General features: G+C 38.5%; 1 protein-coding gene across 1 annotated transcript in view; it reads right to left on the bottom strand.

The window, feature by feature from the left end:
- Nucleotides 1-16,362: 16,362 nt before the first annotated feature.
- The window catches only part of LOC124616054 (protein FAM219A), a 127,547-nt gene continuing 116,092 nt past the window's right edge, over nt 16,363-27,817 (bottom strand). Inside the window, exon 4 of the mRNA XM_047144287.1 lies at nt 16,363-17,210. Within this exon, the coding sequence (XP_047000243.1) occupies nt 17,018-17,210 (193 nt within the window). The 3' untranslated portion in view covers nt 16,363-17,017. The remainder of the gene's footprint in view (nt 17,211-27,817) is intronic.

Raw genomic sequence — 27,817 nt, 5'->3', positions numbered from 1 at the left:
AATATTGGCTGCTAATGGTAACAGGGAGTGGGACTGGAGGTATCCAGTGGTGAGCAGAGCATGAGGCTAAGGAGCTTAGCTGAACCTCTTAGTCGACGAGTAATTTACAGCAGTACTGTAGTGATAGTCATGTTGATACAACGCAGAACAATGGCAACGATAAAGAAAGAAAACATTTCGTTACATCTACAACAACAGTTAACGAAATTGACATTTCGTCTGAAAGAAACCCAAGGACTTCCTCAGAGTATGGAAGAAGTGGCAGATGAAACGTTTCTGCAAGATGAACCAGTGGAATGTGTGGTATCGTATACTCTCGACTGCGAGGACAGAGTACATAAAAAGTACAACGATGACAATGCGAGCTTAAAAAATGAAAGTGATATTGAAGTAGGTGTCGAGACACGTAGTTCATGATCCTTGTCGTGCCGCTAGCCACAAATCCCGTCTCAAGTGAACCGTAGTTGACAATCGTTGTACAAGGAGTGGATATTAAACACAATTACGTACATGGAAGATCATCTGCAACATAGTTATAAAGAAAACCATCATGAACAGATTTCGAATAAGTCCGTAGTTCTTAAGAAAAAGGATATTCAAGAAAAGACAAGGCGCACGTGTTACAAAAACTGGTGTTTGCGCGTTTCAAGGATGCTCGATACGATTTACAGGATATGCATGGTAGTGACCTACTACGTTATGCACACCAAATTGCGCGCGACGTAGGTTACAGTGATTTCAAGGGAATCAGTGGATGGCTATATAACTTTAAACACTGCTCAGAAGTGGAAGACGTAAGATAACGAATTTCAAACAAAGCATCAGCTTGACAATGCACAGCAAACTGCAGAATCGGTCCGAAAATTTGTAGATGAGATAAGCAAGCTTATCCCATCGTTCAATAAGGAATTTCTTTTCAACTCCGACCATTTGGGATTTGAAGAAAAAAAGCGTATGAAAGGAATCTGTAATATTATTGGGCTCTCCGTCGTATGAAAGCTGTGAGTACCCTTGAAAAGGCATTCACCTAGCTGTTATTAAATGATCGGCTTATGAGATAAGACCTATTCTTTGAAAGACATTTGTTTTATATAATTTACGTAACCGTAAAGATGCGCATCTAGCGCGAACGCTAAGACAAAGATTGCGCAGTCACAGAAACATTTTAACAGAAGCTGAACTGAGCGTACTGCTTCGATCTAAATAAAAAATGACGGTAGAGACCTTTGTAGATCTTCAGATTTTATCGTACTTCTTCTTGTAATGTGAAAGCCTGAAGAAGGTCGTCTTTAAGCCATAAAAGTGAGCGGTCTTGCCAGCGTGCAGACAACAGTTATTAATTAATAAAATTCCAGTAATTTATGTTCGATACTGTAAATCAGCAAGTTATTGTTATGAAGGTGTTGAATGGTGCAAGAATTGTCTCGAAGGAAGGAGAAAAGTAATGACTGAAATTTGTGACAAAAATGTGAACCAAGAAGTTAGCACAGGACAGGCTGAAATCTGATCGCACCATACAGTCAGAAAATTACTTATGTAAGTTATACTGTTTATAAATAAGCCCGAATTGCTTGTGAGAATTATTTGAATATATTTAGTGTTTACCAGATTTTTTATTCTATTCTTTTCCTTTATTTTTTTTACCTCCATGTCATATTATTTTTATAAATGTCAAACAGCCTTTACTACAGCAGAGAATACTGCGGCATCCTGGTCGTAGACAGAAGGCCGCTCCTTGTCTTCTATACAACTCATAGCTGCCCCATTTATTAATGATTTCGTTTGCAAATGCAATTCTTTTTATTGTTCATTGTTAAAGGTCCCTTACGTAATTATAAAATTCATACTGATTACGTAAAGTAATCCGGGTTGTTCTTTTCCAAATAATAGAAGCCTTTGCGTAATCAAAAACTAGCCTCCTTCTGACAACGATCAGGAGCCGACCAGAAGACGGACGTCTTCGACCGCTTTCGTGTTTCCTGTGGCAAAGCTGTGCCAAACTTGGAAACGACACTCTAGTATGAAACACAATATATACATAATTATCAGATTAAAATTGAAAAAATTTAAATATATTTGACTTATTTTTTTATCACACTAGAAACCGTGGAAATTTGAGGTACAAGAAAGTTGTATCAGAATCAACTAACATCAATGCCTCAACGGATTTGTATACAACTATGCCGACCGTTTACTGTTGGATGGTAAATTGGCCGGAAAGTTATTTACAGTGCTTCGGTTAAGTTGGAGGCGCTCTGCCCCCTGCGATTCTCTCTCGTGTGCATGACCCTGTAATGGCGGTAGGGAATATTTACAACACAGCAAGCAAGAGTGGGAAAATGGGCTTAAGAGAACTACAAATATGGTATGTGCACTGCTTTTGGCCAATAGCTGGTCAAATTGATTTGCTTTTGATTGACTCCTGGTCTGCAAATAAAAATCATTCTTCTTTAGAGCAAACAATCCGTAAGAAAAGTGCGTGACATTGCAATTCATAACACCTGGAACCACGGGACAAAGTCAGCCTCTGGATGTTTTCCTCCGTGCCTATAAACATATTACTGCACTATCTGCAGCTACGCCTTGAAGAATACCGAATTTCATGATAAGCTACTTGACAAACTATTTCGCATTCGGTTGCATGCCATCGCATTCCAACAGTTCTCATCATCCCGTTACACCAACATGATTCTACAGTACTCTTTACCCAGCTGAACGTCCTGCACGGTTTGTAATTCCCAAGCAGATCGCCTTCGATCTTGGTGCTGCGAACCTTTGTGATCACTTTGGCGCGTCAGTTTTCAGTCGATGTTCATGGTGCAAGTTAGTGATTTGTTTTGAACATTTTGAGCATTGTTGACGTCCACTTTGTGAAGTGTAATCCCATAGAAGCTTGATCTCTGCACCTTCTGAACACTCATTTTCTGTCGCCCTCTTGATGCAGATGTTGAGTCATTATCAGCTAACATTTTTCCTGTCTTAATTGTCAACACGACACTTTCATAGGAGCCTTACTAAAGACTGAACTTGCGACCTCGCACTCAAGATGTTCCTTGTCAATCAGTACCTTCAAATGTTATCATACATTATCATACATCAAATTGAGGGTTATCAATAAGAATTTCACTGCTCTAGGTCGAATATTTATTAAGAGAGAATGTCTTCTGTTTTTCGTTCTCACATTGTCAAAAACGAAACAATGAGTAGATTTAAATTTTCCTAATGTTAATTGTAATGTATAGTTAGGTTATATGCAGTATTTGGAACAAACAATGTTCATTCAGTGTCTTCATTATATACAAATATTGCGCTTGGGCGCCACTCTCGGCCAGGCTGCAGAAGCGGCCACAACTAACTGTGATATGTCCTGTCTAGAAATCTCCCAGGCCCTGCTCTCAGCGTAGCACCCGAAGTCATGGCTGTTATCACTCGGGCCTTAAACTGCCCTGGTTACAGCAATCCATGCTGAGTCAGTGGAAGAACAAGGCAACTACACGCCATTATACGAAACAATGGTTAGGTGGCAAAAATGCTTACATTATAGCCAAACAACTCGTAACAATGAATAACGAAGTTACAGGTAGGTAGGTGGTAAGATCCTATGGGACCAAACTGCTGAGGTCATCGGTCCCTAGGCTTACACAATACTTAATCTAACTTAAATTAACTTACACTAAGGACAACACACACACCCATCCCCGAGGAAGGACTCGAACCTCCGACGGGAGAGAGCCGCACGAACCGTGGCAAGGCGGCTGAGACCGCGCGGTTACCCCGCGCGGCACGAAGTTACAGACCGTCCCTCTGTGCAGAACCCGGAATCGCTAGAGAACAGTCGGCCCTGGTCTCGAAGACCGACATTTTACAATCAAAACGTGAAAATCAGTTATGAATCAGTTTTCAAATCTCGCACGACATTCTAAATATGAAAAACGTCGCAGCCTGCTGGGAACAGCTACCGTTCACACTCACAGGATGCTCGCCGAATCGAGGCAGTAGCAGAAATGTTGCAGCTGTGTCAAGCTAATACAGATGATTTCTTTAGTCGCTTAACCACCATTTGAGTGTTGGTTGTATCATTATGACCTCGACCCAAAGGAGCACAGCAAGCAGTGGAAACATGTGGGTTTGCCACCGCTCTAAGAGGCAAAGATTTTTCTCTTTTTGGAGGGAGTACGTAGGGATGGGGTGGGTGGGGGTGGCATTAACAGATTATGTTCGTAAGGGCCAAATGCAAACGGTCATAGGAGCATGCTACTAATATCTCATGACAAGGTCATCAGAGGCTGCTAAGATGAAACGTCAGGGAAAGCGGTCCGAGGGAGTGCTTTTACTCCATGACAATGATCCAGCTCATTCTGCACTCCACGTATTCTCTTCGCATGGCACCCAGTGACTTCTTCCGCTTTCCTTGGATACAAAAACCAGTACAAAAAGAAAAAAAAAGAACCTGTCGTGTCCTAACACAAGACAGAGGGAAGACAGGGGCTTACAGGTCAGTCTGCAATTTCCGAGTGATTAGAACCAAATCACATTCATACACACAGACGTCCAGTGAAGGCAGGTTGATTGCATGAATCAGCGCCGAACATTGTCAGAGCGCACCAATGAGAGGCGCGGACTTTGTAACTCGATGTTTGTAGCAGGTTACTCAAGTATACTCAGGGGTCTGATTAACACTATTTATGTGCCATCAGATTAACTACGGCGCTGAAGGCAAATTCTAACCATTAGAAAAAGCAATGGATGCAACTGGTGGCACAAAAGAGGTGTCTGAGTCCTTGGGATGAGAGCTAACAGACATAGGAATCACTAGCAGTATTGTAAAATACGAAACTTTGAGAGCAGCGCGCCAAGTGAGAGAAACAGGCTTGTCAGAGCTTACCTGGGGCTGGCGATGAGAAACACGCAGTTGGCGCTCCACCGATCTGACTCGGAATATAAAAACATGAGTTCGTAGCGGTGCAGTATATCTCCCTGCCTACAGACAGCCCACAAGTCCACTGGCATTTTAAAGGCTTTGGCCAATCTGACGGATGGCTCTGCACCTCCACAGCACCTCTGTCCAACAACATTCGGATTCTTCCCCTTCTCCTACTCGGTAGGGACGGATGTTTCTGGTCTTCATTCTGGTCTTTAAATTATCAAACGCCAAGTCTGATAGCACCAGCGTTCAGCTGAAAGCTGCACGTTACTACCCTTCCCATCATGGCTAACAACAACAGCGCTTTACATCAGATGGCACCGTCCTGATGTCTTTCGTGAGTGAGGACTGTTGTCATAGCACTCTAACCTTTGTAGACCCACTGACATTGTCATTAAGTTAGCAGTTAATTCTCAGAAGTGAAACTTTCCCCCTGGAACAGCTGCCCAGAGCTTCTGCAATTCACAGGGCTCTAACGTTACTGTTTACCTCTGGTAACCTAAATACTAACACATTTGCCTGCTCTCTAAATTGCATCTCTGATTTCCTTCCTTGGAATAACCTAGCTGACATCCAACGGCCTAAGCTTCACAACACAACGTACAAGTCAATATGTCTTCAGTATATGATAAACCACTGCATGGCAGGCATTTCCAGAACAACGACGTGGAACAGACAATGTGCAGACTTCTACAACAAAGGCTTCGCTGCCTTCTCCCCCTCCCCCCCCCCCCCCCCCCAAGCCCCTCCAAGACAGTCTTCGTTTGTAAAAACATGTGAAGGGTGAATATGTAGAGGACGACTCACAAAATCATAACATATCATGGTCACAGCTTTTTTTTCTGCAAAGATAATTAAAACCTCAGGACTGTCCCTTGTATGTGTGAACAGAGTGAAATTGTCCAGTATGCGCCAGTTATGAAATTTAAACTACGGTACCTCTACATCCATAATCTGCAAGCCAACGTAAAGTATGTGGCGGAGGGAACTTCATGCAACATTAACTTTTCCCCTTTCGTAATCCATCCGTGAAAAGTGGGCGTGGAGAGTGATTGATGGCGAGTCTGCACATTAGGTCATGTTTCTCTCCATGCCTGGGGTTTACCTTATCATGACACTGCTGTCGACATGGGGTGAAACGCTATTGACCCATTGTAGCCCATTCTATAATTTATCATACATTTGCTGCTCTCAGGCATATTTGTTTTCACAAGCTCTTTGTCAACAACTGAAATATTTCTTGTGTGTTTTATTGTTAGTTAAAAGTCCACAGTTGAAACTAACAGTAGCAGTGGAGGTAAGGATTGTTTATTTCCCAGTGGAATGTATTTGTTATAGTGCTATTGACTCTGCTGCTTCTCATCATAGATAGGCGGTAAGTAAGAACAAAATTATGATGTGTAGGTTCACAATTTCACTCATATTATTTCGGATTAATAATTTGAATACTTAAATGCAATATGTAAGCACAATTAGAAAGGAGTACTTTATTTGCTTTGTTGTGGTACTTGCTTGTATCTTTACATCTGAAATATCATACAGCGGTCAGTAAGGGCTCATTTTCTCGCAGTTGGTCCGATTTATTTCAGATATAATATGGAAAAGGAGAGGGACTTTGCAGAGATTCTGAATGTCCTATTCTCCACACAAAAAAGGTCAAACTGCAGAGATAAGATCAGTATAAACTGGCGGCACTGTTAAAAGTGTAACATTTTTATCCACTCAACTGCTGTTCCAGATCACGATCGCAGTCCCAAGATAGGTAAATGAGACACTGAATAGAAGGAAGACTAGACTATTCACAAAAATTTGAGCCACCTCGTGATCCTACACCTGATGTACTAGAACATCTCCGCACGCCAGACTCGACTCCAATAGATCTTTTTCGTAAAGTTTTTGATACTGATTTGGTTGAGATTCTGACAAGAGAGACAGTAAAATATGCTGCCTTAAATGGACACAACATGCAAATAAGTCATGATGATGTTTACAATACATCGCTATTTTGCTGTTATATGGATATTGTAAGGTCTGTCATCATCGTCAATGCAAACTTACATGACACTACACACGGTATAATTAAATGACATCAACAGTCTTTAAGGAACTGCAGAGGGTGACCTAAAGAACAAATCGAGGAGGATAGGAATCCATATCAAGATACTTTATTCCTTTGTCGAAGATGTATGGACCAATAGATGCCGCAAGGCCACCTCTTCGTAATCAAACGTGTTTGTATGTTGGCAGATCACAAGTTGCACTTCCTATAATGGGCCTGACAATAATCAGTACTTTATGTGACGCCGTATGTGTCCACACCTGCTGCAAAATGTTCAAATGTGTGTGGACTCTTAAGGGACCAAACTGCTGAGGTCATCGGCCCCTAGACTTACACACTACTTACACTAACTTATCCTAAGAACAAAAAATGGTTCAAATGGCTCTGAGCGCTATGGGACTTAACATCTGAGGTCGTCAGTCCCCTAGACTTTGAACTACTTAAACCTAACTAACCTAAGGACATCGCACACATCCATGCCCGAGGCAGGATTTGAACCTGCGACCGTAGCATCAGCGCGGTTCCAGACTGAAGCACCTAGGACTGCTCGGCCACAGCGTCTGGTGGGAGGGGGCACACAATCCATGACATAGTGCTTGGCCCAAGCTACATCAAAATTGTAGGGACAACTATTCACAATTGCAGCAGATATATTGACAGAGGCCTAAAAACTTATGTTTGTTGCCTAAGAGGTCGCCTCACAGCAGGTGTTTGCTGCTGTTAACTTCAACGCTTTGTAGCATTGTTGGATAATGCTACCTGGCGTGGGTTCCTATCCTCAATTCCTTCCCCATGCAATCCTCTACATCCCCTCAAAGTTCAGCACTTTTGTTTTGTTACAACCTGTTTCTGCATCTGCTAGTCCCCTACATGAGATACCTGCAGTTAGGACACCTGATGTACAAGCTTCTAAATTGTCCTCACCTTTAGTTGCAAGTGCACTAGATCCTGAGCTGCATAGAAAATAAAAATGGGCTAATCAGAACTAGACTAGCCATAAACCCAGCCACTGACTACAAAGTGTTACGTTGTCTCAAAATTATCCACAGTCCATTGACAGGCCATACAGCTTTATTTTGAATCTTGATATAGGCTTCCAGCAGCACTAAAATTTGCCTTTATTGGCGTTCACAGTTCGACGCCATGGTGTCTTAATTTGAAGGGAATGCCCTTGAAGGCACACTGAACATGCACAGTAACTCCTTAAAGCAGGCATTACTCTGTCCAGTGGGAGACACGGATCCTGCAGTATGGTCTCTAGCCAGACCAGATTCTGCGCTGGTTGGGTGTCTTTGGCATTTAAAAGAAGATAATGACTCTGACACTGGGGTGTAACACAAGGCCCATCTTGTCTGTATAGCCATTCAGTATTTCCAAATGTGTTTCTTGTGTCATGCCAGTTTCCTTAGACTTGAATACTGTGTGCCAAATGCACATAACATGCAGCTGGAACCACTTTACACACAAGACCTATGACCATATGGACTGTTACAGGGACACTAAAGTCTTGTACTCACATGCCATGTACATCACTTGTTTCCATGTTGTCCTACTACTGTTTAGTCTGACAGTGTTACCCAGATGCACTGCAGTTTTGTGAATCTTGAACATCCCTTTTATTTATGCGTAGAGGAGTGTTAGTAATGGTACTCATTCAGTAATGGTGTAGACAATCACAGATACCCCAGTCATACAACTTTTTTATTCTGTGAAATACAACAAGGACTGCCCCATCCACAAAATTCCTTGATCCTCTACTGAACGACAAATTACAGCACTCCAAGTATACTGGAGCCTGTTATTAACAACCAGATCCATACTAAAAAAAAGTGTCTTATCCCTTACATTACTCAAATATGTTTAGCTTTATGTAAATCCCAAATATTTCAGAGAAATGATGTATGTTATGCAAGGTAAGGTCCACAGCTTCTCAGCATTTGAAAACAGAAGACATGGCCACTGGAAAACTGCAATATCACTTCATTTTATTCAGGGATTATTTCTGATCCTTTATTATCTGATTGAAACTAATCAGATCTTACTGTCTATCTATGGTGATAGCCATTATCATAATGTGCATCGAATCATTAAATTATATAAGCATTTGTATCAGTACCTGTGCAATTAGTACAGTATGAAATTTGTGACCTTTACAATAAAGATGCAGCTATACACTGCAAAATTCATAAATACCGTAGGCCACGTTAATTATACAGCTATATACCAAATATAAATCTTTATTCTGTACAATTATTCGTGACAGAAAATGACAATTGTTCACCATAGTTGCTCAGTAAGTCAGAATTGTGTTTTACTAGATGGTGATGATAATAATAATGCTGTGAAAACTAGTCCTTCAATGACATAAAATCATACTGCAGCATTCTGGGGGTCAACTCTGTAGAAATTTTTGCCACCAACGACAGATGAAATCAACATACTACTAAAGAATCTCTGTAATCAGTGTCGCCTGTTGTGGACATTTCACCTTTAAGATTTTGGTTATAATTAGTAATGAGGTTGGAATCAGAGAAACAAACTAGCAGAAAATGAAAAGTGAAAACTCAGTGGTTCCACATAAATGTAGAATTAATCACTCACTATACAGACTATACCATCTATATGACTGTAATTACATGGTTCTGTACATATAGGCAGATTGTATTGGACATCAATTTCAATTTTTTGTACAGCATCCTCTTGTTACAGTGCAGTTCTATGACCATGCACAGAAACACTGATAAAGCATTGTATTTCATCTAGGGAGATGTGTTCAATGCTATTTCCATTTGCTGTTAAAACTGAGCAAGACATGTTGCCAGTACTCCAGATTGGACAAGCTGCCATCCCAACATATCCCATATAGTGTTCTTTCAATGTGCTCTTAAGAAGTGATGGATATGCACAGTGATAGTACAACAAGATGCATCTCCTTGATAAAGATCAATACAAAGCCAATAAGTCACATATAATGTGTTGGACTCCTCAAGAAGAATCACTGTATCCAGATATGTTCTGTACTTATTCATTGTGTTAACAGATATGTTATCAGATAATCCAATTATAGAAACATGTTATGCTGTTACATGCTGATATATTCCACACTGCTTTGTGGATCAAGACATCCATAGGACAAATCAAACCTTACAACATTTTAACATATTTTGTCTAATATTGCTCAAAAATTCTGAGGGGAGATAAATTAGACAATTGCATTTGAAATAAAGCAAATAAAAAATACATCACGTCTTCATTGATTTCATAAAAGCTTATGACTACACTCATAGGCAAAGCCTTTGGAATTTAGTGGCGGAATTTGGATTTCCAATTAAATTCATAAATCTTTGTAAAATGTGCTTGGATGATAATAAAAGCAGAATTTTGCCAAGTGAAATAAATTCTGACCACTTTAGAAATAAAACTAGATTAAGACAGGGTAACAATCCCCTCTTCTCTTTACTGTAGTCTTGGGAACAGTTGTTAGGAAACTGAAACTAGTGCCTGCTGGTATGCTGAGGTGTTAGCAAATACAGATGATATGGTGCTCATCAGAAAAAGTGAAACAGAGATTAAATTATTTATGGAGTTCACAGAAAAAATGTCCAAACTTGGCCTCAAAATAGATGATCAGAAAACCAAATAAGTACAGTTCAAAGATATAGAGATAAAGAAGACAGTTAATCACATCTAACAATCAGCTAACATTTATTTTAATGTGTTGAGCACTTCCAATTTCTGGCACAAAGTTAAACAAAATTAGAGAAAAGTAGAAGTGAAAATGAGACTGCAAAATGCTAACACAACTACCCATATAAAAACTTCTAGCATCCAAATTATTGAGAAAGAAAAATGAAATGAAGCTGTACAACACAATCATCAGACCAGTCCTAATCAATGAAGTAGAAACAACGAGTTTGCCTAAAATGGAAAAACATCACTTACCTGCTTTTGAAAACAAAGTTTCTATGACAATGAATCACAAAGCTGGATTAGGCACACAAAACAGAATTCCACACACTACCACAATGAGCATAACAACTTCCAGAAGACTTCAACAGGTCAGCCAGCTGATGAGAACAAAAGAGAATCAAGCAGGTTCAAAAATTTCAAGGAGAAGTCAACTGGTAAAAGACCAATGAGGAGACCCAGAATTACATGGTTATATGAAGTTAAATCAATATGCAACAGGAAAGGCATAAATAATTGGCAAGAAGTAGCACAAGATAGAAGCATTTGTAAGCAACATGTGATATCAGCATAGGATTTTTGAGGCCCTAAAAAGCCAAAAATAAGAAGAAGAAGTAGACGAAGATATTCAAAGATCATAATATTAGCATAAGATAGAAAGAGATGGAGGTCAGCAGCAAACCTGTGAAAGGGCTGAGACAAATGCCACTCACAATGAGATGTGTACAGCTTGCCTGTCCCGTAATGAAACATTATGTCACAGTTCAAGAGAATACAAAAGAATCTCACTCCACTTCTTTGTCAGACAAGCAAGAGTCCTCTGAAAGCAAAGATGAACCTGAGTGCTAATTAGAAATAAGATCATTGTACAAGCATGAACCACTAAGGAAAGAGTATATGAATGTGTACAAAAAACAGCAACTATGCTCATAAAAATAAAACTATTGAACAACTGTAAATGCTTAAACTAGTCCATTTACACAATACTGAAGTGAAGAACCTGATAAAGGTATTACATGAGGACAGACAAATAACTGAAGAGTTGACACAGAAGAGTGTGTAAGTGACAAATTGGTCAAAATGCCAATTTTGCGTGGGGAACAACCTATGTTTCTTTGCCAACAGTGTTGAGAGAAATATAAGTCAGGAGTGTCTGCTTGCAGTTCCCTAGATGCCATCAGATGGCATCTGATGCAAGTTCATGGTTGATGGCATGGAGAATGATGCATGTGACATTTTTTACTCCGGGAGAATGGATACCATGTTTAGTAAGCACTGCATGTTGTGTTGTATTCACTATTTGTTTATGTGCATCATTCACTTACCAAATTGAACAGATTTAAGATGTCAAGTAACATCCCAAAAACAAAGAAGGCATTTAACCTCCCAAAAAGGTAAGTTTTAGCCATTTCTTTGGGAAGTCTTCAAGCCATAGTGAATATAAACTACTCTGTACTTACATTACGACCCCTTCACTATTAATGGTCATTCCTTTTGTTCATTCTATCCAGGCGTACTGTAAATGCCACTATGGATGCCAATCATTAAGCAAGAGTGACATCCAGATGCTGCATGAGGTTTTCTGACATTTATGAAGGGAAGCCCAAAGCATGTATTCAATGAGTCGTATTCATTTCGTGCACACTGCAAGAAGATGCCATGGAAGCTATGAAGCTCCATCGGAGAGCAGAAGACAGGTGGCAACTACAGTTACTATTCCAACACATCAAAGCACAGTATGGGTCTGCAGTAACACCTTCTTAGCAGTAATAGAGATATCAAAGAATAGAAACAAAATTCTCTTGGAAATGAGAAGAAAGGGATACTGCATTCAGGGATGCCCAATGCACATCAGCCATGTCACACAAAAGAAAATATAATGGCACTGACATAAGTAACACTAAAAATCATGTGTGATCATTGCAAACAGGAGAGAGCCACTACTCCAGGCAGAAGATCCAATATTAACTGGCTTTATCATGTTTTCACCATAGCTAACACTCGGTTCAAGAATCATGAAAGAAGGTTGTATACATGGAAGAACCCTGGAGATACTAAAAGGTTTCCAATAGATTATATAATGGTAAGACAGAGATTTAGGAACCAGATTTTAAATTGTAAGACATTTCCAGGGGCAGATGTGGACTCTGACCACAATCTATTGGTTATGAACTGTAGATTAAAACTGAAGAAACTGCAAAAAGGTGGGAATTTAAGGAGATGGGACCTGGATAAACTGAAAGAACCAGAGGTTGTACAGAGTTTAAGGGAGAGCATAAGGGAACAATTGACAGGAATGAGGGAAAGAAATACAGTATAAAAAGAATGGGTAGCTTTGAGGATTGAAATAGTGAAGGCAGCACAGGATCAAGGTGGTAAAAATATGAGGGCTAGTATAAATCCTTGGGTAACAAAAGAGATACTGAATTTAATTGATGAAAGGAGAAAACACAAAAATGCAGCAAGTGAAGCAGGCAAAAAGGAATACAAACGTCTCAAAAATGAGATCGACAGGAGGTGTAAAATGGCTAAGCAGGGATGGCTAGAGGACAAATGTAAGAATGTAGAAGCTTATCTCATGAGAGGTAAGATAGATACTGCCTACAGGAAAATTAAAGAGACCTTTGGAGAAAAGAGAACCACTTGCTTGAATATCAAGAACTCAGATGGAAACCCAGTTCTAAGCAAAGAAGGGAAAGCAGCAACGTGGAAGGAGTATATAGAGGGACTATACAGGAGCGATGTTCATGAGAACAATATTATGGAAATGGAAATGGAAAAATGGAAATGAGCGTTTGGCGTCATTGGCCGGGAGGCCCCTCGCGGGGCAGGTCCGGCCGCCATATCGCAGGTCTTATTACATTCGGCGCCACATTGGGCGACCTGCACGCCGGATGGGGATGAAATGATGATGAACACAGCACAACACCCAGTCCCTGAGCGGAGAAAATCTCCGACCCAGCCGGGAATCGAACCCGGGCCCAGAGGACGGCAATCCGTCACGCTGACCACTCAGCTACTGGGGCGGACATGGAAATGGAAGAGGAGGTAGGTGAAGATGAAATGGGAGATATGATACTGCATGAAGAGTTTGACAGAGCACTGATAGACCTAAGTTGAAACAAGGCCCCGGGAGTAGACAACATTCCATTCGAACTACTGACAGCCTTGGGAGAGCCAATCCTGACAATCCCAAAGAAAGCAGGTGTTGACAGATGTGAAAATTACCGAACTATCAGTTTAATAAGTCACCGCTGCAAAATACTAACGCGAATTCTTTACAGACGAATGGAAAAATTTCAGTCTGTATATTGAGCATGCAGTAAAGCAAACGAAAGAAAAGTTTGGTGTAGGTATTAAAATCCATGGAGAAGAAATAAAAGCTTTGAGGTCAGAGACAGCAAAGGACTTGGAAGAGCAGTTGAACGGAATGGTCAGTGTCTTGAAAGGAGGGTATAAGATGAACATCACCAAAAGCAAAACGAGGATAATGGAATGTAGTCGAATTAAGTTGGGTGATGCTGAGGGAATTAGATTAGGAAATGAGACACTTAAAGGAGTTTTGCTATTTGGGGAGCAAAATAACTGATGATGGTCAAAGTAGAGAGGATATAAAATGTAGACTGGCAATGGCAAGGAAAATGTTTCTGAAGAAGAGAAATTTGTTAACATCTAGTATTAATTTAAGTGTCAGGAAGTCGTTTCTGAAAGTATTTGTATGGAGTGTAGCCATGTATGGAAGTGAAACATGGACGATAAATAGTTTAGACAAGACGAGAATAGAAGCTTTTGAAATGTGGTGCTACAGAAGAACGCTGAAGATTAGATGGGTAGAGCACATAACTAATGAGGAGGTATTGAATAGAATTGGGGAATAAGAGGAGTTTGTGGCACAACTTGACTAGAAGAAGGGACTGGTTGGTAGGACATGTTCTGAGGCATCAAGGGATCACCAATTTAGTACTGGAGGGCAGTGTGGAGGGTAAAAATCGTAGAGGGAGACCAAGAGATGAATACACTAAGCAGATTCAGAAGGATGTAGGCTGCAGCAGGCACTTGGAGATGAAGAGGTTTGCACAGGATAGAGTAGCATGGAGAGCTGCATCAAACCAGTCTCAGGACTGAAGACCACAACAACAACATCATGTTTTCATGGAGAAATTTCCTGGCACACATATCAATGCTTGGTTACTGTATAATTATCAAAAGGGACTTTCCCAATCTCTGTTTTAATGGTGAAAACAGATACCTGCCACACCTGCAGTAAACTGACATGTGAAATAAATGCCATTAGAAGATTCTCTGTGATTGCTGCAAAAGAACTTCACCTCAGGAAAGGTGATAAATCTGCAAGACAACTTCCTAATTCCATGGTATCTAGTCAATATCCTTCAAGCACTGTAGTGACTGTGGCTATTGGTATGCAAAAGGTTATGTTAACGCCTAGTTTGACTCACAGCAACATATTCTACATGCTCTGTCAAATCACAATTTTTGTATTCATGTGGGATATTCTGCTTTCATGTGTATGTGGCATGAAGGAGGAGGAGGAGAATATGGAAGCAACACTGTTCATGTCTTTTAAAGATTCTGTTCACTCAGTTTACACCCAAACACTACTGAAAATATGTTCTAATATATCTAGTGGCTGCAGAATACTGTGATTACACTGAACTGAAGTTTCTGGTCTCCAGACATTCTTATTTGCCTTGTGATCAAGATTTTGCATGTTTGCAAAGCCATGGTATCTGAAGAAATTCAGACTGTAGTTAGAACTGCAGATTTTAGAATCCATTTCGGCTGAAGACTATAGATAAAACTGATTTCTTCGATGTCTCTCATGAATCTGGTATGTTCATAACACATCATCATTGAATATCATTAGTAAAATGTGGATTAAAATATCAGTTAGAAATTTTTCACAAATAAATACAAAGAAAATCTTCAGAAAAATGGAAGAGTGGGAGGATCACATTGTTTTGAGAAAGGGAAGATACGCAGAATTCAAGAACGTACACACCTTCAACAGTGACACACTGGTAATATCCTCTATCCACTAGTGCTGGCAAGAAAAAAGATTTACTGGCAACACTGGACTATCTGAACCCAAAACATCATGAGTTCTATGACGAAATCTGTTCTTCCTAATTTTTTTATTTTGTGGATAACAATGATTATTAAAATTACTGATAAAATTATTAATGATACTAGCCCAAAACACAAAATAGCACTGATTTTACATAAAAATACACAAATAAATCATTTTCAAGATCCCAGTTAAATTTCTTCTTTCTCCTGAAAATTTTACTTTTGTCACTTGCATGCTTTTCCATGTTAGCAACTCAGCTAGGTATCTCATTTATACATTTATAGCACACAATTTTCCTAAACAACACACATCCCTCACAAGAAATGAAATATTTTTTGAAAAGTAGTTCTACATATGAATAACAGACATGCACTGATGGTAAATATACATTATAACTATTTGATTTGCCTTCAAATACTTCTCTGGATGAAAGATTTATCCATAGTCAACCAACCAATCAAATAGTTAATAAAAAATAAAATTTGTGTGCATTCATAACTGAAAAATTTTATTTGTGGTCTCAAAAATTATAAATTGTCCGCATTTTAATATATATGGGATACAAAAGTCATTTTCAGTTTTTTGCAATAAAAAATATTTGCAACAAACATTGTAAAATTGGCATAACATGTAGCACAACACAATATCATCATACATACATTCTGTGTATTTGTATGTAAATATAAATTAAAGTAATTCTGTTTGTATTAACATATGACTAGACAAAGTAATTAGTGATTACAAACAAAATTATTAAAAAATTGGCACATTCTTATAAAAGTTAAGTACTTCTTCAAGTATTTTCTCTGCATTTAAAATTTAAGATGACATAATGCACTATCAGTATCACTGCACTTTGCTCACAATTAAATAGTGTCTGTTACGGAAGAACATGGAATTCCAGTCACTGGTTGCATTTAATGTGAAAGCAAAATATAGAATGAAAGAAAGTTTGGCATTTGAACCAGTCAACCATGGGTGGAAATAAAAGCCGTAATTTCCTAAGTATGTTAATTGTATCACAGGTGCACATGATGTCACACGCACATTATAAACTACAATAAATAAAAATTATTTGTGCTCTTTGTACTATTTCTAACAGGATTTCTAAACCATTTATTTAATTCAACAATAGAATAAATTAGATTTTAGTAAATGAGATCATAACACTAAGCAGTACAACATCAAGAAATAAAGCAACAGTAAGTTGTCATATCCTACGATGGAATGACTTTCTTAGAGGAACCTCATTCTGTGTTTATATAATATTACATTTCCAGTCTGCAGGAATAACACAACAAATACATCTTTGGTACATTGGCTTTGGAGGCAATAAATTAAGATCATCTTCATCTGGAGAAACATCAAAATCTTCAATACTAAATGTGTCAGTTAGTTCTTGTTTACCATCCTTCATTCTTGAAAGTGGGAAGAAATTGATGTCTTCATCACTACAAATAAAGAAGATCTCACATTATCAAATACACAGGAAAATTTTTTAAATAACTGATTAATTTTCATTTACAAAAATGTTCTTTTTATTACTTCTCAAATAAATTTCTAAGTTTCTTGGTAATTAGCATATAATAAATTTCCTTCACTTCACATCTATGGTCACCTTTTTTTCTGATTAGGCTACCGGTTTCAGTCTATAATGACAAAGAAAAAATTGTGACCATAGACATGAAGTAAAGGAAATTTATTCTATACACAGGTCAGTTTAATTCATGACAATGTGAAATTAGCATATACAGGGTGTACATAAAGTCCAAGAACACATTCAATTATTTACTGCACAAGAACCAAACATTGTACAGATATCCTACACATCATTTTGAAAAGAAGCCCTGAAAAGTTTTTTTTTTCCTGGCATGTATACCACCACAGTGTAGTTTGATAATTTGCCAATAGTTAGCACTAGTCGCAAACATGATGAGGTCAGGTGTGGAGCGAGCTTTCTGTAAGTTGGAGTTCGACAAAAACAAGTGTGCTACAGCTGTTCAATGGATGTTTAGAACCATGTATGGTAAGAAGCCATGGACAAGGAAGGGCATTTACCACTGGCACAAAAAATTTGTTATGACGGGTTGCTTGTGCCCAGCAAAGAGAAGCGGACATCCCAGTGTGTGTGTGTGAAGTGAATGTGGAGCACATACGAGAGACATTCATAAGTAGCCCAAATAAATTGGTGCATCATGCATCCCGTGAATTCTAAATGACTCCAATGACACTGTGCAAAGTCCTATGGCAGAAGCTGTCTATGAAACCATTCAAATTGGAGCTAGTGCAGAAGCTCAATGATAACGACAAAGACAAGCATTTTGAGTTTTGTTCACAACTGCAACAACTGAATGAGGATGGGGATGGAATTGTTGATTACTTAATTTTTAGTGATGAAGCCACTTTTCACACTAATAGGAAAGTGAACAGGCGTAATTGTCGAATCTGGAGTACACAGCATTCACACTAATGCATTGATTTTGGGCGTGATTCCCCAAAGGTAAATGTTTTTTTGTGCCGTGTCACATTGAAAACTGTAGGGGCCATTCTTCTTCGCCGAGAGCATTGTCACTGGATATTCCTACTTGGACATGTTGCAGCAATGGCTGATGCCTCAAATGCAATCGGACTCTCCGTTCATCTTTCAGCAGGATGGAGCTCCACCTCACTTTCATTGTGAAGTTCATGGGTACCTGAACACGGAGCTGCCACGTTGGTGGAGTGGCCGTGCTACAGAAGGGGCCAGCTGTTTCATGAAATGGCCTCCCCGATCACCAGATTTCACTTCGTGTGAATTTTTTCTGAGGGGACACATTAAAGATCTGGTGTATGAACCACCTCTACCATGTGATGTAGCAGGGCTCTGGGAGAGAATACAGGAAGTGACTGCCACAGTTGACAATGCCATGCTGGGAAGGATATGGCAAGAATTCGATTACCATACTGACGTTTTCCGGGTCACTCAAGGTACACATATCAAATGTTTGTAAAAAAAACTTTCAGAGTTTCTCTTCAAAATACAATATGTATGGCAATTATACAATGTTAAGTTCTGGTGCAATAAATAATTGAAAGTGTTCCCAGACTTCATGTACACCCTGTAGTTTTATTTGTATGGCTATTCTTTACGTACATATATTTCCTACTTAACAGTTACACTCATTACATACTTAAAAATAAATTTAAACTACTTCAGCCAATTAAAGTGAAAATTCGGACCCACTACTGGTAACTTTAAAAGATCTAAATCATTCTATTAGCTGCTTTTCTGAGTACCACTGTGCTGTTAACAAAACCACTTGTTTAACTTAAATGAAATGTAGTTATATACTTTGTTAATACAAAAGCAGTCAATAAGCAGAAAGACTTGTCAACACAATAGATTCAGAGGTCTGAAAGTCCATTTCTTTAAAAAAGCAGCCTACAAATTAGACTAAGCTTACCTGAATTATCGGCAATGAATAGCAAAAAAATAAAATAAAATAAAAGACCTCCACTGTTTTGCAGCAAAACTTTTTTTTTTTTTTTTTTTTTTAAAAATAACAGTCACTCAAGTGAATCAATCATGTGTTATGCAATACAATGAGGTTTCCCATCCTTTGGTGACAGACTGCACTACTTCTCCGTTTTGGACTTTGGTTAACTTCCAGTGGGACATTCTCTTCTCATACATATCATTTCTCTGACCAAATGGAAATTTCAATGTCCAATGTCCAAAGTCTAGGTTGTATATGGGATGAGAAACACACTATCAGGAGAGCAATCCCTTGCAGTATGGGTAACATAAGAACATATATTGTCACAGACCAACTGTACACATCATGTAAACAGACTAGGTTGTTGATGATATGACAAACTCATGGACACTGGTCGTCGATATTGGTGTGATTAAAAAGAGAAACTTGTTTTTCCATTTAATCTTGTGTATGTAAAACTATTTTGTGTTTAAAAATAAGTTCACTCTCTTACTGCACAAACACTATGAGACACTTTCAAATCTGAAATTCACTAAGTTCCTTAGTTACTGCAAAACATCTCTCAACACTAACTAAAATGCTTTTAACCCTCGAGCAGGTGCACCTATGTATAAAATGTGCCAAACACAAATAAAACTGTTTTGCACTTTTCCATTGTTGTTTCACAGTTGTAAGCCCATATTTATTGCTTCATTACTGTGTCAGCACAGTGACAAATTGTGTTGTAATATGTACAGGTGAGCAGCAGTAACAAAAAATAAACAGTGAGCTAGGTCAGAAACAATTTATGATCCATTTAAGAAAATGACCCACATTATGAGCTAACAGCACAATCCCGCAATGGCGTAGTTGTCTACGAGATAATGAGTAATCAAATAAGTGGTTGGCTGAGATCTGATACAACTGGATTGTTTAATTTACTGAGAGGATTATTACAATGGGGTAACACTTGTGATGGTAACAGAGTGATACAAGGAAACTTTATTTTACTATTGTGTTCTTAAAAAGTGCTTTAGCTCATATGATGTAAGTTTATTTTATCATTGTTTAATTAAATTAAACTATGATTTTTCCCTTACATTCTTACCTTGGTAACATAAAGACAGCTATTCTTTACATGTGTACAATGTACTCCGCACACCCTCTTTGGTTATTGCATCTTCCTGTGTATTGCTTTATAAAACACAGTGTCTGAATAAAGATATAATGGTAAAAATGATGTATATTATAGCCTTCTGCTATGTTATACTGAATGATGGAAGAGTGTTAGTCATAAAACTTGATCAAAACTAAATAAATAAACATGGGCACAATATCTTGAGAATTCTGAACCAAATGCAGTACTTTTCATCTTCTGTAATGAAAAGAAAAAATGTGGTGGAAACTCTGATGTGAACTTCATGGAACTATGGGCTTGTTTTGGATTCAAGAGGGCAACAATAAGTAATTCCAAGTCTTATTCACAAGAGATTTACAAATGATAGCATTAAAATTGCTTCAGTGAGACTGTAACAGTGGAAAGAGGTGTACTTATTCGGAGAGTGGGAGTAGACAGATAAAACAGATAGCTGCATTTCTATTGCACCACTTAACACTTGTCACTTGTCAACCATTAGCATCAATAATATTTTAATCTTGAGATCTAAACTGTTTTAAGGACTAGTCAGGTAGTTAGTTATCTGCATGTTCCATGGATCATAACTGCTGCCTCTTGCTACAATATGCAAGGAGTCAGCTTTAAAATTACAGAACATCTCAGCAGAAAATATGGCAGTGTGCTTATCATTTACATGATTTCTTAAGTTACTTTTCAGTTTGTGTTTGAGGTTAAATTCATTATTTAATAAATTTTTTACATCTCTCAGCTGACAGTCAAAGATTTTTATTGTTGAATACATCACTCCTTTGGGAACCACACTAAGGCTGAATGATGGATATTGTAAATTAGCTCAAGTCCAGCAATGGAAAAGTTTTTGTGTGTTTATGAAGCAGCTTCAAATAAATCAGTAGGTGTCTTACAATGCAAACTGTGTAAAAAGTTACTAAGCACTCATTTGGGAATCTCAGTATCTTATGTCATATTTGCAAATTTGGTCATCAGTTTCCTCACTCCAGAACTATTGTGAAAGAGGACAAAGACATAGTGGCTGACAAGTGTATGATAAGAACTTGGTGCTGTTTAGAAGTATAGAGGGAGCAGACTTTCTAAATTTATGACAAACATTGACTGAAATATGAAAAAAAAAAGGGCTCAATGGATCTGGAAAATCTTATGGTTTCTCGTGTGACAGTATGTATGAAAATCCAAACCTGACATAGTGTGTGCAATTTATTGTGGTACCTGCACAAGTAAATGTGATATATGAACAGGCAATTACAAAGGAATGCATTATACGTTTGTCAAAATGCACCACTGAAATTCAGACTGGCATCTGAATAAGTATGTATTAATATGTTCAGTATTTCCTAACTGTCCAAAAACTGGAACAAACATTTGAAGTGGGTCAGAAGATCAATTAAAAACTGTTGGTGTTTCTCTTAAGGGCACTGCCAAAATTACATTTTCACCAACTGCGACATAGTCGCGAATACAAACAGTGATCCAGTACTGTCAAATGTTTTTTATTCCAATCTTTGATCACAATATCAATTCTTTAGACAATGACCAGTTTCAGTCTGTAATAACCATCGTCAGATCTTTTTTACACCATGTCCTAAAGTGATAAGGCCATAATAGCATCGTCAAAACATATAAATATAATGTGACATATAAATATAATGTGATGATGCTGTGCTGATTATATTTATATGTTTTGATGATGCAATTATGGCCTTATCACTCTAGGACATGGTATAAAAAAGATCTGAGGATGTCATCACGGACTGAAACCGGTCATCGTCTAAAGAATTGATATTGTGGTCAAAAACTGGAATAAAAAAACATTTAAGATTACATTTGTCACAGATCATGCAATAATACTGTTAAAGCTTTCAACACATATAAATGTCTTCCACACAAGTATAAACAGGGTTTTCAGGCACATTTTGAGCAAACAGATTTTGAAAGAAAATGTCCCAGATGTATTAGACGATCTTAATTCAGTTAGGACTATGGTTTCCTACTTTAAGAGAAGAGGATAGTTTACTACTCCAAGAGAAGAGGTCACTGTACAAGCTTAAATTCATCTTAAAAGCAGAAAGTTTCAACTCTTTGGAACAGTTATTTTAACATGCTTTAATCAGTACATAGACTGAGTCAGTGCAGGATGTTTTAAATAATGGTGGCTCTGATAAAATGCTAGGTTATGACCACCATATAACTGGCCAGCTTATAGCATTTCTCAAGCTATGTAAAGCAGCCATAGTCGATCTAGAGGGTGATGGAGAGACAATCTTATATTTAGTTCTACTTTTTTTTTTTTTAATTTGCACATCTAGTTCTGTAGGATCAAATTAAGGAGCAAATCTCCAAGGGCATAGAACGTGTCAGTACATGAAAGTACAACATAAAGTAATAACACATAAAATAAAATGTTTATGAACCCAAAAGAAATCAAGCCATATGTTTAAGTAAACACAGTCAACAATATAAAATAGGAATCAGCTTAATTTTTCAAGAAAATCCTGGACAGAATAGAATGAGTGATCCATGAGGAGACTCTTCAGTTTCGATTTGAAAGCATGTGGATTACTGCTAAGATTTTTGAATTCCTGTAGTACCTTACTGAAAGTGGATGCCGCAGTATACTGCACACCTTTCTGCACAAGAGTTAAGGAAGTGTGATCAAAATACAAATTGGATTTCTGCCGAGTATTAACAGAGTGAAAGCTGCTAATTTGTGGAAACTTTCTGGTATTGTTAACAAGAAACAGTGGTAAAAACTATATATATTGAGAGGCTAATGTCAGAATACCCAGACTGGTGAACAGGGGTCGACAAGAGGTTCATGAACTTACACCACTTATCACCCGAACCACCTGTTTCTGAGCCAAAAATATCCTGTGACAATGGGAAAAGTTACCCCAAAATATAATACCATATTACATAAGGAAATGAAAATAAGTGAAGTAGACTAATTTTCATGTTGAACAATCACTTACTTCAGATACTGTTCAAATAGTAAAGATGGCAACATTAAGTCTCTGAACAAGATCCTGAACATGGGCTTTCCACAACAGTTAACTATCCATCTGTACACATAGAAATTTGAACTGTTGAGTTTCACTAATCATATGCCCATTCCGTGAAATTAAAACGTTGGGTTTTGTTGAATTGTGTGGTTTAAACTGTCAAAGCTGAGTCTTACTGTGATTTAGTGTTAGTTTATTTCCTACATGCCATGAACTGATGTCATGAACTGCACTATTTGAAACAGAGCCAATGTTGCACACAACATCATTTACTACCAAACTAGGGTCATCAGCAAACATAAATATTTTAGAATTACCTGTAATACTAGAGGGCACATCATTTATATAAATAAGGAACAGGAGTGGTGCCCAACACTGATCCTTGCCCTTACCCTCCCCTGCCCCGTTTGACCATGCCCCATTCAGATCCCACATCACAGCCACTCTCAACACCGTGAATAATGATCTTTTGCCATCTGTTGTTAAAGTTGGAGGTTAAATCAATTGTGAGCTGCTCCCCGTATTCCATAATGGTCCAACTTCTGGAGCAATATTTTGTAATCAACACAATCAAATGCCTTTGTTAAACCAAAAAAAAATGCCTAGCATTCAAAACCTTTTGTTTAATCCATCCAGTATCTCATAGAGAAAAGAGAATATAGCATTTTCAGTTGTTAAACCACTTCTAAAGTCGAACTGTACATCTGACAGCAAATTATGTGATATGTGTGATTTTATGCCTCAAAAGTACACTGTATTCTGCAGGATAATGATGAAGAGGTATGTAATTTTATTTCATCTGTATCTTATGACATCTCTTGTGAAGTTTAAACGTTGATATTAATGTGTTTTCAGTGCCTGAAACGTTTGGAACAAGCTGCGAGTTCCTTTCTAGAGCAGAAAATGGACATTAGTATGTTGTATAAAACTGCTATGTTTGTGGTGCCTAAATATCACTCATTAAAGAAGCCAACTGATGAAAAAATGTGTGTATCAAGCAGCTCAAAAGATGTGTGCTAAGGTAAGTTTCTAAGTTTTTGTATACTTTATTTTAATTATGTGCAGGTTAACTAATTGTAGGATCCCAACATTATTCTGAAAGTATTAGTTTGAACATATGTACACTCATGTTCAGAAAAAACAGAATACCTTGAATTACAAGAGATAGGAAATTCATATTCACAGGACATGTACATTACTGTGTTCTGCAGAAATGATTAGCATTTGAATCATGTCAGCCCACAGGTTCTAGTTCAACATTGATATCACAGTGCAACATCACCTACTGGTAAAATGTGCCCTCAGCTCCCGGTGTTGCTATAAACCAAAGGTAATGGATCAGTGTGACTTGAGCAGAAGTGCAGGATACTTCGCAGCTGCATCCACAAACTGTACCATCAAATCAGTGAGTTTGAAAGAGGGTGCATTATTGGCGTGTGTTTCAGCAGTGCAACAGGTGTGTGTCGAATGGTTCACGGAAGGCCATAGGGCAGGCCACACCACTCAGACCATCCCCCAAAAAGACCAACACCTTGTCCAAATGGCATTGCAGGACAGATCTGCTTCCTCCTCAGTTCTAGTGGAACAGTGTAACACATCATACACTTAACAGGAGTGCGAGTGCATCGCTGGTTATTATGGCATGCGTTATGTGCACGTCGTCCACTCCTCCGCCTACCTTTGACGAATGTGCACAAACATGCTAGATGAAAATGGTGTACGAAATGACATCACTGGGGCAGGAATGGGATCACATAGTTCTATTTGCTTGAAAATGATGGTCGCATTTTGGTTTGCCACAGACAGGGAGAGCAGCATCACAGTGACTGCATCCGCACATGACATGCAGTGCCAACTTGAGCCCTTACAGTGTGTGGTGCTATTGGGTACAACCACGAATCACAGTTCGTGCATATCCAGGGCACTGTGAACAGAGTAACCTATGTGAATGACACCCTGCGACCCATAGCCATACCCTTTCTGCATAACACCCCAGACACCATTTTTCAGCAAGATAATAGTCATGGGTGACTGGAATTCAAGCGTAGGAAAAGGGAGAGAAGGAAACATAGTAGGTGAATATGGATCGGGGCTAAGAAATGAAAGAGGAAGCCGTCTGGTAGAATTTTGCACTGAGCATAACTTAATCATAGCTAACACTTGGTTTAAGAATCATGAAAGAAGGTTGTATACATGGAAGAACCCTGGAGATACTAAAAGGTATCAGATAGATTATATAATGGTAAGACAGAGATTTAGGAACCAGGTTTTAAATTGTAAGACATTTCCAGGGGCAGATGTGGACTCTGACCACAATCTATCGGTTATGAACTGTAGATTAAAACTGAAGAAACTGCAAAAAGGTGGGAATTTAAGGAGATGGGACCTGGATAAACTGAAAGAACCAGAGGTGGTACAGAGTTTCAGGGAGAGCATAAGGGAACAACTGACAGGAATGGGAGGAAGAAATACGGTAGAAGCAGAATGGGTAACTTTGAGGGATGAAATAGTGAAGGCAGCAGAGGACCAAATGGGTAAAAAGACGAGAAGAAATATTGAATTTAATTGATGAAAGGAGAAAATATAAAAATGCAGTAAATGAAGCAGGCAAAAAGGAATACAAACGTCTCAAAAATGAGATTGACAGGAAGTGGAAAAAGGCTAAGCAGGCATGGCTAGAGGACAAATGTAAGGATGTAGAGGCTTATCTCACTAGGGGTAAGATAGATACTGCGTATAGGAAAATTAAAGAGATCTTTGGAGAAAGGAGAACCACTTGCATGAATATCAAGAGCTTTGATGGAAACCCAGTTCTAAGCAAAGAAGGGAAAGCAGAAAGGTGGAAGGAGTATATAGAGGGTCTATACAAGGGCAATATACTTGGCGACAATATTAAGGAAATGGAAGAGGATGTAGATGAAGATGGAATGGGAGATATGATACTGCGTGAAGAGTTTGACAGAGCACTGAAAGACCTGAGTCGAAACAAGGCCCCCGGAGTAGACAACATTCCATTAGAACTATTGACAGCCTTGGGAGAGCCAGTCCTGACAAAACTCTACCATCTGGTGAGCAAGATGTATGAGACAGGCGAAATTCCCTCAGACTTCAAGAAGAATATAATAATTCCAATCCCAAAGAAAGCAGGTGTTGACAGATGTGAAAATTACCGAACTATCAGTTTAATAAGTCACAGCTGCAAAATACTAACGCAAATTCTTTACAGACGAATGGAAAAACTAGTAGAAGCCGACCTTGGGGAAGATCAGTTTGGATTCCGTAGAAATGTAGGAACACATGAGGCAATACTGACGCTACGACTTATCTTAGAAGAAAGATTAAGGAAAGGCAAACCTACATTTCTAGCATTTGTAGACTTAGAGAAAGCTTTTGACAATGTTGATTGGAACACTCTCTTTCAAATTCTGAAGGTGGCAGGGGTAAAATACAGGGAGCGAAAGGCTATTTACAATTTGTACAGAAACCAGATGGCAGTTATAAGAGTCGAGGGGTATGAAAGGGAAGCAGTGGTTGGGAAGGGAGTGAGACAGGGTTGTTGCCTATCCCCGATGTTATTCAATCTGTATATTGAGCAAGCAATAATGAAAACAAAAGAAAAGTTCGGAGTAGGAATTAAAATCCATGGAGAAGAAATAAAAACTTTGAGGTTCGCCGATGACATTATAATTCTGTCAGAGACAGCAAAGGACTTGGAAGAGCAGTTGAACGGAATGGACAGTATCTTGAAAGGAAGATACAAGATGAAGATTAACAAAAGCAAAACTAGGATAATGGAATGTAGTCGAATTAAGTCAGTTGATGCTGAGGGAATTAGATTAGGAAATGAGACACTTAAAGTAGCAAATGACTTTTGCTATTTGGGAAGCAAAATAACTGATGATGGTCGAAGTAGAGAGGATATAAAAAGTAGACTGGCAATGGAAAGGAAAGCGTTTCTGAAGAAGAAAAATTTGTTAACATCGAGTGTTGATTTAAGTGTCAGGAAGTCATTTCTGAAAGTATTTGTATGGAGTGCAGCCATGTATGGAAGTGAAACATGGACGATAAATAGTTTAAACAAGAAGAGAATAGAAGCTTTCGAAATGTGGTGCTGCAGAAGAATGCTGAAGATTAGATTGGTAGACCACATAATTAATGAGGAGGTATGGAATAGAATTGGGGAGAAGAGGAGCTTGTGGCACAACTTGACTAAATTGGGGAGAAGAGGAGCTTGTGGCACAACTTGACTAGAAGAAGGGATCGGTTGGTAGGACATGTTCTGAGACATCGAGGGATCACCAATTTAGTATTGAAGGGCAGCGTGGAGGGTAACAATCATAGAGGGAGACCAAGAGATAAATACACTAAGCAGATTCAGAAGGATGTAGGCTGCAGTAGGTACTGGGAGATGAAGAAGCTTGCACAGGATAGAGTAGCATGGAGAGCTGCAT

The sequence above is a fragment of the Schistocerca americana genome, chromosome 5 (genome assembly GCF_021461395.2).
Source record: "Schistocerca americana isolate TAMUIC-IGC-003095 chromosome 5, iqSchAmer2.1, whole genome shotgun sequence".
In the NCBI taxonomy this organism is placed as follows: Eukaryota; Metazoa; Arthropoda; class Insecta; order Orthoptera; family Acrididae; genus Schistocerca; species Schistocerca americana.
Note: the sequence above shows the minus strand (reverse complement) of the source record. Positions and strands in the feature narration are given on the sequence as shown.